At 31.3% G+C, this 13,615-nt stretch overlaps 2 protein-coding genes across 2 annotated transcripts; both read left to right on the plus strand.

The window, feature by feature from the left end:
• The first annotated feature begins 1,435 nt into the window (after positions 1-1,435).
• On the plus strand, positions 1,436-8,021 carry LOC123703136. Its single transcript, XM_045651035.1, has 7 exons — positions 1,436-1,961; positions 3,040-3,135; positions 4,295-4,487; positions 5,020-5,122; positions 6,786-6,887; positions 7,356-7,508; positions 7,915-8,021. Exons 1-7 carry the CDS (start codon positions 1,436-1,438, stop codon positions 7,969-7,971), a joined length of 1,230 nt encoding a protein of 409 aa, XP_045506991.1. The 3' UTR covers positions 7,972-8,021.
• A 2,508-nt stretch (positions 8,022-10,529) lies between these two features.
• LOC123703139 lies at positions 10,530-12,957 on the plus strand. Its single transcript, XM_045651042.1, has 5 exons — positions 10,530-10,853; positions 11,210-11,312; positions 11,708-11,809; positions 12,185-12,337; positions 12,855-12,957. Exons 1-5 carry the CDS (start codon positions 10,738-10,740, stop codon positions 12,909-12,911), a joined length of 531 nt encoding a protein of 176 aa, XP_045506998.1. The 5' UTR covers positions 10,530-10,737; the 3' UTR covers positions 12,912-12,957.
• Positions 12,958-13,615: the final 658 nt, after the last annotated feature.

The following is a 13,615-nucleotide window of genomic DNA, read 5'->3' on the forward strand; positions in this document are numbered from 1 at the left end:
CAAAGAAAATATTAATATTTATCATGTGAGTGCGTTTAGACGTATTATAAGGATTGGTTACTGTCTAGACGGTTATTTTACTTATCTTCTGTTTGGCTTCGTCTTTGAGGATTTAAAACGATTTATGCGCTTCTAGATTGGTAATAATCTATAACGTGGGTAGATGAAAAGTTGTTGAAAGTATAAAATTACTAACAATCTATTACCACAGTCTAAATAGTTCATCAACATTTTAAGAAGGCTACATAAATACACGCACACACACGCACACACGCATGAACAAATGACATGCACAAATTTGTGTTTATGCAGTCGTGTAATATCATATTATACCCGCAGTACTTCACTCCTGTAATTGGTCTTAGCGTGATGATATATAGCCTATAGCCTTCCTCGATAAATGGGCGATCTAGCACCGAAAGAATTTTTCCACCAGTAGTTTCCGAGATTAGCGCGTTGAAACAAACAAACAAACTCTTCAGCTTTATAATATTAGTATAGATGTAATTGTGTGTGATGTAATTAGATGTTTTAATTGAGAGACGCATGTAGATTTGGTGTATCGATATTAGGTAAAGATTAAGCTTTCCAATGGTTAACATTCGTGATATCTGTCCAGTCGTTTTTGAATTTAACTATAACAAAATAAATAAATTTAAATTTTCCTGCTATAAATATTATTATAGAGTATTCTATCAAATTGAACATTCAACGTTCAAATCAGTATAAAGTATCAGACTATGAAATTAAGTAATTTGTACCATGTCACATGTGTTTGAAAAATAAAAACCCATATTCAAAGTGAAATAAATGTATATTTCAAGGGATAATAAGAAACAGATTATAATAAAATATACTCGTATATTCTAAAGATACTAATTTTGTAAATACAACCCTTGGCGATGATTGCTTTGTACGAGTACAGTTGAAGAGAAAATAAACAAATTAATGATGAATAAATAAATTTTATTATTATAATGTTTTAGTGATTTATCACTTGATTATCTGTTTGTTATGGCTTCGGCTTGGCTTAATCAGCATAAAAAAAAATTGATATAATAAATAGGTATTTGTTATTAAAGATTTGCAATTTAGTCATAAAAATATTCTTAAAAATAATCAAAATAGTAAAAATGTATGTGTAATCGAACAATAAAAAAAATACAATAAGATTCGGAAAGAACATTCGTCGATAGAAAAAAATATTTAAAATTAATTATTTAAAATTAAATTATGACTATATTACTAAATTAAAATGCGTGCATATTTCTGTGAGCAGCAATAAAACATTATACCCGGTTAAATTGTTAGAAAAGGAAAATCCACACAAAACTCTAGAAAAGTCTAGACAATCTTAATTCTCCACTCACATGTACTCGAAACAAACGTAAAAATTCGTATTACTCCAATAAATCACTTCTTAACAGTTCCCGACATGGATGAAACTTTCCGAGCCTTCGATCGGATCCTGCGCTTCGCTGGAATTTCCATTTTCGCTAAGAGCAAGTGGAATTCCAAGCGATGGCTGATATACCAGAGTTTCAACTTCTTTCTAGCTCTTCTTACCTTTATTTTTACTTCCGCTTTCGTTGTATTTAACATGTCCGATCTCCTTCTCTGCATACAAGGCGCGTGTATATGGACTACAGGCGTTATAATGTTCATATCTTTGGGCATTTGTTTGATATTCAAGAAGGACTTCGAGGGTTTTGTTGGTGAGATGGCCTTTCAAGATCGCGCTTTAGATATGCCGTTAGTGGAATATGTTATGGCGAGTCAAGGGAGAGGGAAGTGTTTCGAGTTAAAGTGTCTCGTGATGAATACACAGGAAAAGATATTTAAGCTGACACGTATGTTGCTGAAGACGTATGTCGCTAGTGTATGGTTGTGTGCGACGTTATATCTGTGTAGCCCGATTTATGGAATGTATGTAAGGGAGGATGACTCTTTAAGATTGTTAGGTGAGGTTTTTAAACGATTGAACGAAATTGTTTTACAGATACCTTATAATAATTAACCGACTTCAAAAAAAAGGAGGAGGTTATCAATTCAGCCGGTATGTTTTTTTTATGTATGTACACCGATTACTGGTTTCTGAACCGATTTACGTGATTCTTTTTTTGTTCGTTGCGGGATGGTGTCGAATTGGTCCCAGTAGTTTTTATTTAATGAGCATTTTTGTCTGTATTTGTAAATATTGCAAGTGCAAGTTTGAAGTCGGTTGTTTTTAACGCAGTTATCACTTGTTTACAGTGTACAGTGTACCTACAGCGTACGCGTGTATCTTAATTTAGCATATATACTAGCCCTGCATTGAAATGGCTTTCAGCCTTAGAGTATGTATTAGCAAGTAATACTTATTCTAAGCTTTTAGCACTCCAAATATAGAATTTTTATATCTACGAGTAAAATAATTTTCTAACGGTCAACATCCAACTAAAAATCTAATCATAACGTATCGTAGTGCACTTAAATAACGATATAATAATTATGAAATAATTATAGTGATTATTGTTAAAAAAAATTGAAATCGGTTATAATTTACGGTGCATGCCATACTTAACCGATTTCCAAATGACAAGATATTTTAAATATTCTGAACACTTAATATATTAAATTATCCCTAGAAAGAGCAGTGGTGGCTCAGTGGTGAGACCTCGGACTTCGAATCGATAAGTCCGTGGTTCGAGACCAGGCGAGCGCGCAGGAAATAAATTGATTTTTCAATTTATCTGCGCATGTTGTAACAACACCACTGCTCGAACGGTGAAGGAAAACATCGTGAGGAAACCGACATGTCGAAGAATTAAAAAGTTCGACGACATGTGTCATCCGCCAACCCGCACTTGGCCAGCGTGGTGGATTATGGCCTGTACCCTCATAGGAGGCCCGTGTCCCAGCAGTGGGAACGTATATGGGCTGATGATGATGATCCCTAGAAAGTATATTAAATAATACCCCTAAAACATGCCCGCTGGATAAAGTATGATCAAAGGTACCAAAGTAAAATTGCAGCTTACTAATGGATTACTGTTTCAGCTTTCGATATGTGGTTTCCTTGGAGTCTAGAAAATTTCGGCGTGTATGTAGCATCGTTTACATTTCACGCATATGCCGGGTATTTGTGTTGTATTGGTATGTATATTTAGAGTTCCACTTTTAACAGTTATAGACTTTTTTTAATAAATAATATTCTTAGTTTATTATTACTATTAGTAACAGCAGTAATTTTTTATTAATAATATGTATAGATTGAAAAACGTTTTTAGTACCTTAGCTTTCAAATTATTTATACTAATATAATAAAGCTGAAGAGTTTGTTTGTTTGAACGCGCTAATCTCGGAAACTTCTAGTCCGATTTGAAAAATTATTTCGATGTTTGATAGCCCATTTATCGAGGAAGGCTATAGGGTATATATCATCACTCTACGACCAACAGGAGTGGAGCCACGGGAGTAAAACCGCGCGGAGCAGCTAGTTGTACATGGTGTCTCAAAAGAAAGTTTATATTATAGTTCAGGATACATCGCCCATTTTTGAAAGTGACTACTATCAAGCTAATTTTCCGTTTGTAGCTTTATTTTGATGAGACGCCCAATAATTTCGTGTACGAAAGTCTCGATTGTGGTAGCTAACAGAGATAATAAGGATAAAAAATTTTGATTTGATGGTTCTCAAATATTTATTACTAACTGAATTTTTTTTTTGTTCAATCTCAAGATAATTACCTAAATAATTCGAAAAAATATTTGTCCTACAAAATCTATGGTTGGTTCAAAGAGTCCCCCTTTCCAAAGTGTATCGATAACGAGGTCATCATAAATGATTACTAACAAGCTGATTTTTTTGTTTTCACTTAATTAATGTTTATATAATTCAACAGACATATTGTCCTACAAATTGCGTAATAAATATTTGAGAACCATCAAATCAATCATAGCCTTGAACGCAATGGACTGCATTTGGACGATATTATTTTTAAGAAATAAATTCCCATATTATGCACTTTAATAATTAATAAACATTTTTTCAATACACCGTTTTATTTTTTTTATTCATCCACAAAATATAAACTTTCTTTTGAGACACCCTGTATTATAAAAGAGAGAACATTAAACATTTTTGAATTACACCCCTATATTTTTATATCCTAATAAATAAATCGGTATATTGAATATTTTAAAGGCCTTATTTTAAATTTTATGTAAAATCGTGGACGTCAATATAAAAATAACTCTTTAGTTATACATATAGTACTTATCTTTATAAGTACTAATAAATTAAAAATTGCAGCTTACCCCGGTTTCCAATCAATGATAATAATACTTGTTTGGCAAATAATTCGACAACTGCAGATCATAACCTTTGTTCTAACAAACTTGGACGAAATTATGCTGGATATTGTTAAACAAAGGAACGAAAGATGGCAGTCTGGGTGCAGTTCTGTCTTCTCACAATGTGTTAAACACTATGTAAGGACTAAAAGGTATGAGTTTGTACTAATTATAAAATACAAAGTAGCATAACTTAGAATACTAAGGTCAAAAACTTGTTGGCAGATTTGATGTCTTGTTTTGTATGGAAAAAAAACTTGGATATTTCAAGTTTATAGTTTTTTGGTGTATATCCAAAGTCTGAGTCAATCTTTATTATGAGTCAATGAAATTTATATCAGTCCACACTGGGAATATACTCTTTCGATTAGATAATTTAGAAAATCGTGTCTATTGTTGGCGAAAAATCAACGACTATTCTTAACAGAGGAATACCTATATTGTGATAGAACACAAATTCTCTTTGTTTTTCAAGTTGGTTACAAACAATATCGTTATACATAGCATCTAAATGACTATAAGGATTTGTAAAAAAAATGTTTTAGTTTGTGTAAATATAACTAAAATGTGTGTTATCAAACCAGTTCAAGCCATTCCAACAGTAAACACAATTTAAATCGAATATTAGTGTAGGGTCAGCAAAATATCGTACACATATTAGTTACAAGATGTCCGTTTGAACAGATTCTCCAATCGGCTTAATGTGATTTGCCGACCGTTCTATTTGGCTTTAATCCTCGTCGCTATAATGCTTGTGTGCGTTTGCTCTGTGAAGATTGCAGTTTCGGTAAGTCTTTTTAATATGAATAAATATGTTGTAAATGTAAGTATGGAATGAGTGAATGGTTAAGAAAGTTATGTTACAGCAGATAAAATTTTTATCATAAAGTTCTATCACTATAAACTGTTAAAATAAGTTATTTCAATCCTTACGTCGATCAATAATGTGCGTCATAATTGTTAATGTAATTGTTAACTCTCATGGTATATAGCACAATCAACATCATCAAACATGTCACCTCAAGGTGCATTCATATTTTTTATAATACTAGGGAGCAGGCACGTTTGCAAAATAACGTAGTCTGACAACGCGACGTATCTATCTTATCTATCCGGTTAACATCCATAAGCCTATAAAATTATGGACTATAATTTCTGCACCAAGTGAAGAGTAACTAACATTCTTAGAAACTTTAACGTTTATAATATTAGTAGGGTCGTGTCTGATCACTTGTAAGCGATTACAATACCACACATTCCAAAACCCACGCTTTACCAGTCACTCCAAAACGCACCTGATTTGTACCAATCAGACTATACGCCAGATGAGTCCACACTAACAAACTTAATTAGATCACCAGCTTCCGAACCCTCGTACCACAATTATTGTATCTACGTGCTGTAATTCCCAACGGTTTTATCTGGTAGATAATTAGGGGATAGCGTATGCGTTTTCGGTTTGAGAAAAATGTTTGAAGATGATTCAGGTAAGGTTTGTTAGGTAGTTGTGCGTAATTTAATTCGTATTGCAACTCTACGTAGAAAAGTTTATTGTATATTGTAAGAAATTACACGCGAGGCCGAGTTAGATATTAGTTTGAATTTAATAAGAATGTACTGGGATTCTACATTCTATCAGCTATCTAATTGATGTAGGTAGTTGATTACAATTATTATTTTCCTGAGTTATTAGAATATATTTTAAACAATTGATTTGGAGCCCAACTTTATATCTAATTTTATAATTAATGACATACTTCCAGCAACTGTGGATGTTTAAAGATGAATTGCTTTCGCTTCAAATCAATTTTCTAATAAATTAATTTGAAGAAGAACAACTTGCATTTCTTCAAAACATCAGTTTCAATATACTTAATTAATAACGTCCTACTAATATTATAGGTTTTATGCAAAAGTTTGTGAAGATGGATGTAAGTTTGTTACTCTTTCACGGAAATACTACTTGATCGATTTGGATGAAACTTTACAGTGCCTAATATCTCAGAATGGCACATGAGCTATAGAAATTGTTGATTTTTCGGTTTCACGCGCTTCCGTGCACACATGCACACGCAGCACAGTTAGTCAATTTATGTTTTAAACATGTAACGTAGGTAATAATATAATACTCAAGTAAAGTCAACGAAAAATACTATCAAAAGTATATCTATATAGTTTACATTTTAATAGCGCCTTAATTGAATGCACGAATTCGTAATTCACTCTCATACATCAAACATTTACCGCAACATTCTGTTAACGATTTAGCGAATAATACCGAACTTAAGTACTCAATATACCCTCGTTTACGTGCAATATTTGGCAGAAATTTGACGAAAAATTAATTACGTAAAATTATAAAATATTTATTTTTCATCAATGTACGAAAAACACTAATTAAACGTATGTTAAACGTATATATTATCATAATGAAATTAACTCTGTTTCAGAACAAGTTTACGCTGGATACAATGAAGTATTATGTACACGAATTTTGTTTTATTCTTGTTGTTTTTATGTTCTGCTTCCTCGGTCAGCAAGTGGAAAATCAGGTATCATATTTTTAACAATCAAAGAAAGAAATACTAAACACCTTATTTGTTGACACACACCTTATTTAATATATGTTATTTCCTATAATATGCTTGTAGATTTGATAATCGTACAAAAACTTCTGAGACAATATTTTTGAAAATTTTATTCATAAATGCATTAGTAAGCAATTTCAACGAACGGTGAACCAATATAAAGCAGCGCGCGCGCATGACTATATTGGTTCGCCGTTCGTTATTTTTTAAAGCTTTGATGGTGACGCCGTCATATGTTTATTTATCTATAACACAAAACACTCTTCATCAATTAGGTTTAAATTTTGTATGTGGGTAGATTATGACTTAGCTAGTGAAACAATAAACGCCATAATTATTTTAATCACAATACTTGTACAAATTTATTTTACAGTGAAAATAAATATTTATACATATTATTAACAAATTTTAATAACTAAGTTGTTATTACAGTGTGAGAAACTAGATGCAGCAGTCACAGAGAAGTGGTATATCTACAACAAAGAGCACAAACATAACGTATTAATTTTCAAAATAGCTCTCAGCCAAAGGATGCCAATCCATATTTTCGGATCAATCCCACTATCTTTGCCAACATTTACTTGGGTATTTATCAATGACTAGCTTTCCGCCCGCGGCTTCGCCCGCGTTTTCAAAGAAAAACCCGCATAGTTCCCGTTCCCGTGGGATTTCAGGGATAAAACCTAGCCTATGTTACTCGTGGATAATGTAGCTTTCGAATGGTGAAAGAATTTTTCAAATCTGCCAAGTAGTTTCGGAGCCTATTCAATTCATACAAACAAACAAACAAACAAAAAATCAAACCTTTCCTCTTTATAATATTTGTATAGATTAAACTTCATAATAAATAGTCTAATATATCAACGTTTTAAGCAATGAAAATATAGAACACTTTCTCTGAAATGTATCTTCAAAGTTAGTGAACTTCCTTTTTAAAGTAACCCATATAATAATTATAATATATTCAATATGTTTTTTTTTTATTTTTCAGTTCATCAAAACCGGGATGTCATTCTTCACTCTTATGATGTCAGTGTTAGAAACATAGAAGAATTATCTTATCAGTTATACTGGTTAAAATAAAATAAATAACATGAATAGATGAAATCACTTTATTGCAATCCTTATAGAAACATCAAAATATAAACACCCATAAGTATTTTCGTTGATGGCAGAAAATGGCGCTAAAATATATATCGTTTAAATAAATGTTCTTATTAACAATACGAATCCTCACTAATGACTATTAAATAATATTTTGTCAGCCAACACAAACCTGCACGTAATAATTCGAAAAAGATAACAAAAAAATAAATACAATTTTCACAATTAAACCTCTTTTAACTCAACGAATAATATTTAAATTCAAATGTGCAGCTAAAATTATTAAACAAATATCAAAACCGAATGTTACGGAATTCGTACTACAAACTGCAGTTTGCTTTAAGCTTAGATTTGTTTGTGGTTAATGTGTACGAAATTTAGGGCTTCGAAGGAATTAATTTTCGACGCTATTCATACCAACCTATTGTACGAGCTTGTTCATATAGCGCATTAAATATTTCGGTTAAATGTGTATTTTGAAGTACTTCTTAATATTGTGCAATGTGCATTTTGTAGTATAGAATTTTCGTTAATTGTGACGCTTTTGAATTTATGATAACAGTACCTATACCATATTAAAAATGTTGGTTTTTAACTGTATTTAAGTGAATCTTGATGCACTTGATTACTTTTAGTTCCATCCGTAAATTTTTTTCTTTACATACATTATCTTATTTTAAATATCGTCTTCTATTACTTTAACACGTTTAAAATTAACGGTTTTCTTTAACTATATAGATATGTTTTAATATAGGTACTTCAAACTAATAAGAATGTATTGTTATCCTCAATTAAAATGAAAACGAGTGCCTGGAAAATATCAAAGAGGTGTCAGTCAAGTAGTATTGCAATTATAATAAAATATACGTTCCTTGGTTGTTTTATTGTATTTTTCGATATCTTTAATAATTATGACAGGTACGATTCAATAGAGAAGTAGGAAATACTTTGAAAATATTCAAAAACATGAGATCCATTAAAAAGCAATTCAAATGTTCATGTATAATTTTCTAATAATTATTAATGATTCAGTTATTTATCAATAAGTGTTCGTTATCCCTCTATTATTGTATTATTATTGGTAACGTATTTATTTCATTATAAATAAATATCGTATATCTATAAATTCGAAACAAATAATTCATTTTGTGCAGCACTGTTCTGCAAAAAATAAATACCGCCTCTACCGATTGATATTTCACATTCCCATGCTCGTTTTAAACACTTACAATCATGGAAAGGACATTTAAAATATTCGATTTCATCCTCTCGATAGGCGGAATAACAATTTACGATAAAGACAAATGGAATTCTAAGAGTTGGCTCATGTTCCAAATCCTGAACGTCATCCTTGGCTTTCAAACATTTGTTTTTGCCCTTATTTTTGTTTTAACAAACTTATCGAACCTTCTCCTCTGTATACAGGGTGCTTGTATCCTATTCACCGGTTTTGTCATGTTCACTTCACTATTCGTATGCTTCTTCTTCAAGAAAGACTTGCAAGGCTTCGTCGATGAGATGGCATACAACGATCGCACCTTAGACCTGCCTTTGGTACAATATGTATTGGGCCTGGACTTGACAAGCGGAAAGTTATATGAACTGAAGTGTCTTGTAATGGATTCGCAAGTGAGGATGGCGAAGTATGCGGGAATATTCGTGCAAATATATATAGGGTGTGCTTGGTTGTGCTGCACTTTATATATCTGCGGACCGATTTATTTGATGTGTGTTAGACAGGATGATTCGATGCGTTTGATTCGTAGGTTTTGCTTTTTTAAACTATTAAAACTTTTAACATCCAATAGTTTAAGATAAATTCAGAAAGTCATACATTTAGACTTTAAAACCACAACACTTAAAACCATTTGTAATAATGTATGCTGTATTAATAAATAATACAATATTTTTATGTGCTTACAAATTAGAAACAGCTCAAAGCTGTTATTCTGTGGTACAATGATACTCGTTCATAAAATATAGTAATTGTCATATTTCTTTGAACTATTCTATACAAGCAGAGTTTATCTCCTGTAACATTCCTGGAAAACTTTATGCAAAAGTGAACCTTATCGACAACTAATAAATTACGTAATTGGATGGAATTTTCAGCATTTGATATGTGGTTTCCTTGGAGTTTGGATAACTATGCCGTCTATATGGCAACGTTCATCGTAAACGCTTATGAGGGTTACCTTTGTGGAGTTGGTATGTATTAATATTTATAAAATACTTTATTCAGAAATAGTATTTGTATAATATTTTCTAGTTATTCGCTTTATTGGCTTCATTCCTGTATTCCGATGTATGTGTTATTTATAATGCCCATTGGATTCTGAGTAAGAATACTTTAAAATGAGAACGCTACTTAATGCTGTTATTCAATTAAATTATATTTATAAATTAGTACTCTAACATTGAAGCACAATAAAGTACGTAACTAGTCTAAAAATGTAAGTAATTTAATCTATCTTTGTAATTAAATTTATATTAGTGGAAAGATGGTCATATCATGTTATATTTCGTATCTAATACGGACTTAACTAGTCACTGACAATCCCGCAAACTATCAATTCTAGGAAATACAATACCTACCATTATAACATTGAAGTCTCATTACAAGCCAATTTCAGCTTTATGCAGTTTAAAATCAACTATTTCGCTCTTGGTTTACCAAATAATACGACAATTGGAAGTAATAACATTCACTATGACGTATTTAGATGATATGATGGTAGAGATTACTGAGCATAGAGACGAGAGGTGGCAAGACGCATGTTCCTTGGTGTTATCGCAATGTGTTGATCATTTTGTAAAGACAAAACGGTAAGAACTTATATTTCATATAACAATATTATAGCGCATGAAAACTTTATTACGTCTAGAACACGTGACTTTAAATCCGTTTAAAAAAACAGAAGATAAAGCTACTTCTAGCTTTATCAGCTAGGTACCAGCTTAATATCACAAATGAATATAAATAGTATTGTAATCAACCTAATATAAGTATATTATATTATGTGCCAAGTTTCATCCTTTAATTATATCAAAGAATTGCTGACACTATTAAAAACATTCATATTTTTATAAATATCCAATTAATATACTAACAAAAATACTATGTTTTATCGACTATTTTGTCTCACAAATAAAATGCAACAATGTCGATTTCCATTGAGCAGATTCTCCAATCGGCTTAACGTAATTTGCCAGCCATTCTATTTGGCTTTGATCCTCGTCGCTATAATGATCGTGTGCGTGTGTACAGTTAAAATTGCAGTTTCGGTAAGTGAATCATTTTAGCTAGTAGTATATTGAAACAACAGTAGATAGCTTGCTAGGACTATTTATTTGTCGCTCTGCGTCCCGCTATTTACTACGGGCAAATCAAAAATTTTAATCCGCTAGATTTGATTTTTTTTTTAATTAGATTGTTTAATAAACCCCAGTTTATGTGAATATATAAGACGACCTTCAACTATTTTAATATAAAATTGTATCTATATTAGTGGTGTGTTTGTTCGCAGAAAAAGATTGACAGATAGACTTTCGATTATATAGTCTGTAAATATACAATGTGTTTTAAAGAATATGTGTTTTCATATTTTTACGTGCATAAATTTTTATTTTTAAGAAAATAATCTAGAATAGGTATGTGATTTCAACTTTTATTTCCTCAGCATGGATTAACTTTAGATGCAGTGAAATATTGTCTCCACGCACTTTGCTTTATCGTCATTATTTTCTTATTCTCCTTCTTAGGACAACAGCTTGAGAACCAGGTAAGTTATTTGATATTTTCAATCATGCCTTATTTACTTTAATCAATTATTATGCATTATTGATGATTAAGATTAACTAAGTTTTTGTTTTTAAAAGAATATAAATTGTTTGGTTATACATTTTTCATTCATAATGTTTTCATTCTCTTCTAGTAGTAGATAATCAAGGTCCTTTTTTCAGATCTAGAACATTTTTATAACGTTTGAAGACTAAAGAGGGCCTTAATCAATTTACCTATCCTACCTTGTCATCCATCAGTGTACCTATACCTTGCACTTTAATATTCCGTCGGAATCAGTCAAAGATTTCTTCTACACCACTAAAAACAATATGTCAACTTAATAGAGTGTTATTATTATTTTTTATATTTTCAGTGTGAAAAGCTGGAAGTAGCAGTAATGGAGAAATGGTATATTTACGACAAGAAACATAAAGTCAACGTGCTAATTTTCAATATTGCTCTCAGCCAGCGCATGCCGATATATATTTTTGGATCCATTCCTTTGTGCTTACCAACATTCACATGGGTAACTTTAATACTAATTTCAACTTAGAATAGCGAGTTCATACAAACAATTCGCTAAAACAACAGAATATCTAAGAAATTATGCGAAAGACGTTCGAATCACGCCTCGTGATCCAATTTTTTCTCTTCTTTAAAAAAAATCTCATAAAGCATTTCAAGGCTACGCAACTAAATATCACAACAAAACCAGTTTATTTCCTGTACTCTACTTAACATCTTTGTAATTCTACATTCAAATAAAGAATATTTATTCATATTTTCATATGAACAACCTATAAACAAGCCTAAGAAATATAATATGACTGTGACTTGTATAAATACAATAATTGTTCGGAAGATAGATATAGGTATTTTTTACTTACGAATTATTATTTATACGTCTATTTAAAGTTTGTTTCATCCGCTACATGAGCCTTCTTTAATAACTTAGAAGTATACCTGAGAACATCTCAGTAAATTAACTTAGGTATTTCTAGTAAACCACGTAAAATATAATAAAATAACCCTTTTTCTTTCAGTTCATGAATACTGTAATGTCATTCTTCACACTGGTAATGTCGGTTATAGAGACATAAAAAGGAAGAAATAAATAATCTGGATTAATTCGGGTTTAGATACACCAGTTCTTTTGCAATATCGAAAAATATAAAGAAGATCTGTAAAAGTGTTTTATTAATTTTAAAATTCCTAGTTAACTAAATAAACATACAATTATCATATCTACTAGCATATATATTTAGTGCTAGCTTTCCGCCCGCGGCTTCACAAGCGTTTTCAAGGAAAAACCCGCATAGTTCCCGATCCCGTGGGATTTTCGGGATAAAACCTATCCTATGTGTTAATACAAGTTACCCTCTATATTTGTGCTAAAGGAGAATGCCCATTTTTGGTACTGGTTTTTCTCATGCATCAAGACAACAATATATTAAAAAAAATCTCGGCAATTTAGAGACCTTCTTACCATCGGAAAATATATTTTGAACAGGGAATGTTTTGTAAAATCTAATAAGACATGTAATTGTTTAGATCCGTTATTATAGATTTAGTGTCCATTACCGTTTACATTTTTGGTACAGGTTTTTTCTCATGCATCAAGATAAAAATACTATTAAAAAAAATCTCGGCAATTTAGAGGCCTTCTTACTACCTATCGGAAAATATATTTTGACCAGGGAATGTTTTGTAAAATCTAATAAGACATGTAATTGTTTAGATCCGTTACCATAGATTTAGTATCCATTACTGGTTACCACGGTAACCAAGCGGTAACTATTATGAC

This window comes from Colias croceus, chromosome 25 (assembly GCF_905220415.1).
Source record: "Colias croceus chromosome 25, ilColCroc2.1".
Taxonomy (NCBI): domain Eukaryota; kingdom Metazoa; phylum Arthropoda; class Insecta; order Lepidoptera; family Pieridae; genus Colias; species Colias croceus.

Coding starts and splice junctions, on each gene's coding strand:
- LOC123703136 (XM_045651035.1), top strand. CDS start 1,436: ATGGATGAAACTTTCCGAGCCTTCGATCGGATCCTGCGCTTCGCTGGA. Junction 4,488..5,019: donor CACTATGTAAGGACTAAAAG/GTATGAGTTTGT, acceptor CCGTTTGAACAG/ATTCTCCAATCGGCTTAATG. Junction 5,123..6,785: donor CTGTGAAGATTGCAGTTTCG/GTAAGTCTTTTT, acceptor ACTCTGTTTCAG/AACAAGTTTACGCTGGATAC.
- LOC123703139 (XM_045651042.1), top strand. CDS start 10,738: ATGACGTATTTAGATGATATGATGGTAGAGATTACTGAGCATAGAGAC. Junction 11,313..11,707: donor CAGTTAAAATTGCAGTTTCG/GTAAGTGAATCA, acceptor TTATTTCCTCAG/CATGGATTAACTTTAGATGC. Junction 12,338..12,854: donor GCTTACCAACATTCACATGG/GTAACTTTAATA, acceptor TTTTTCTTTCAG/TTCATGAATACTGTAATGTC.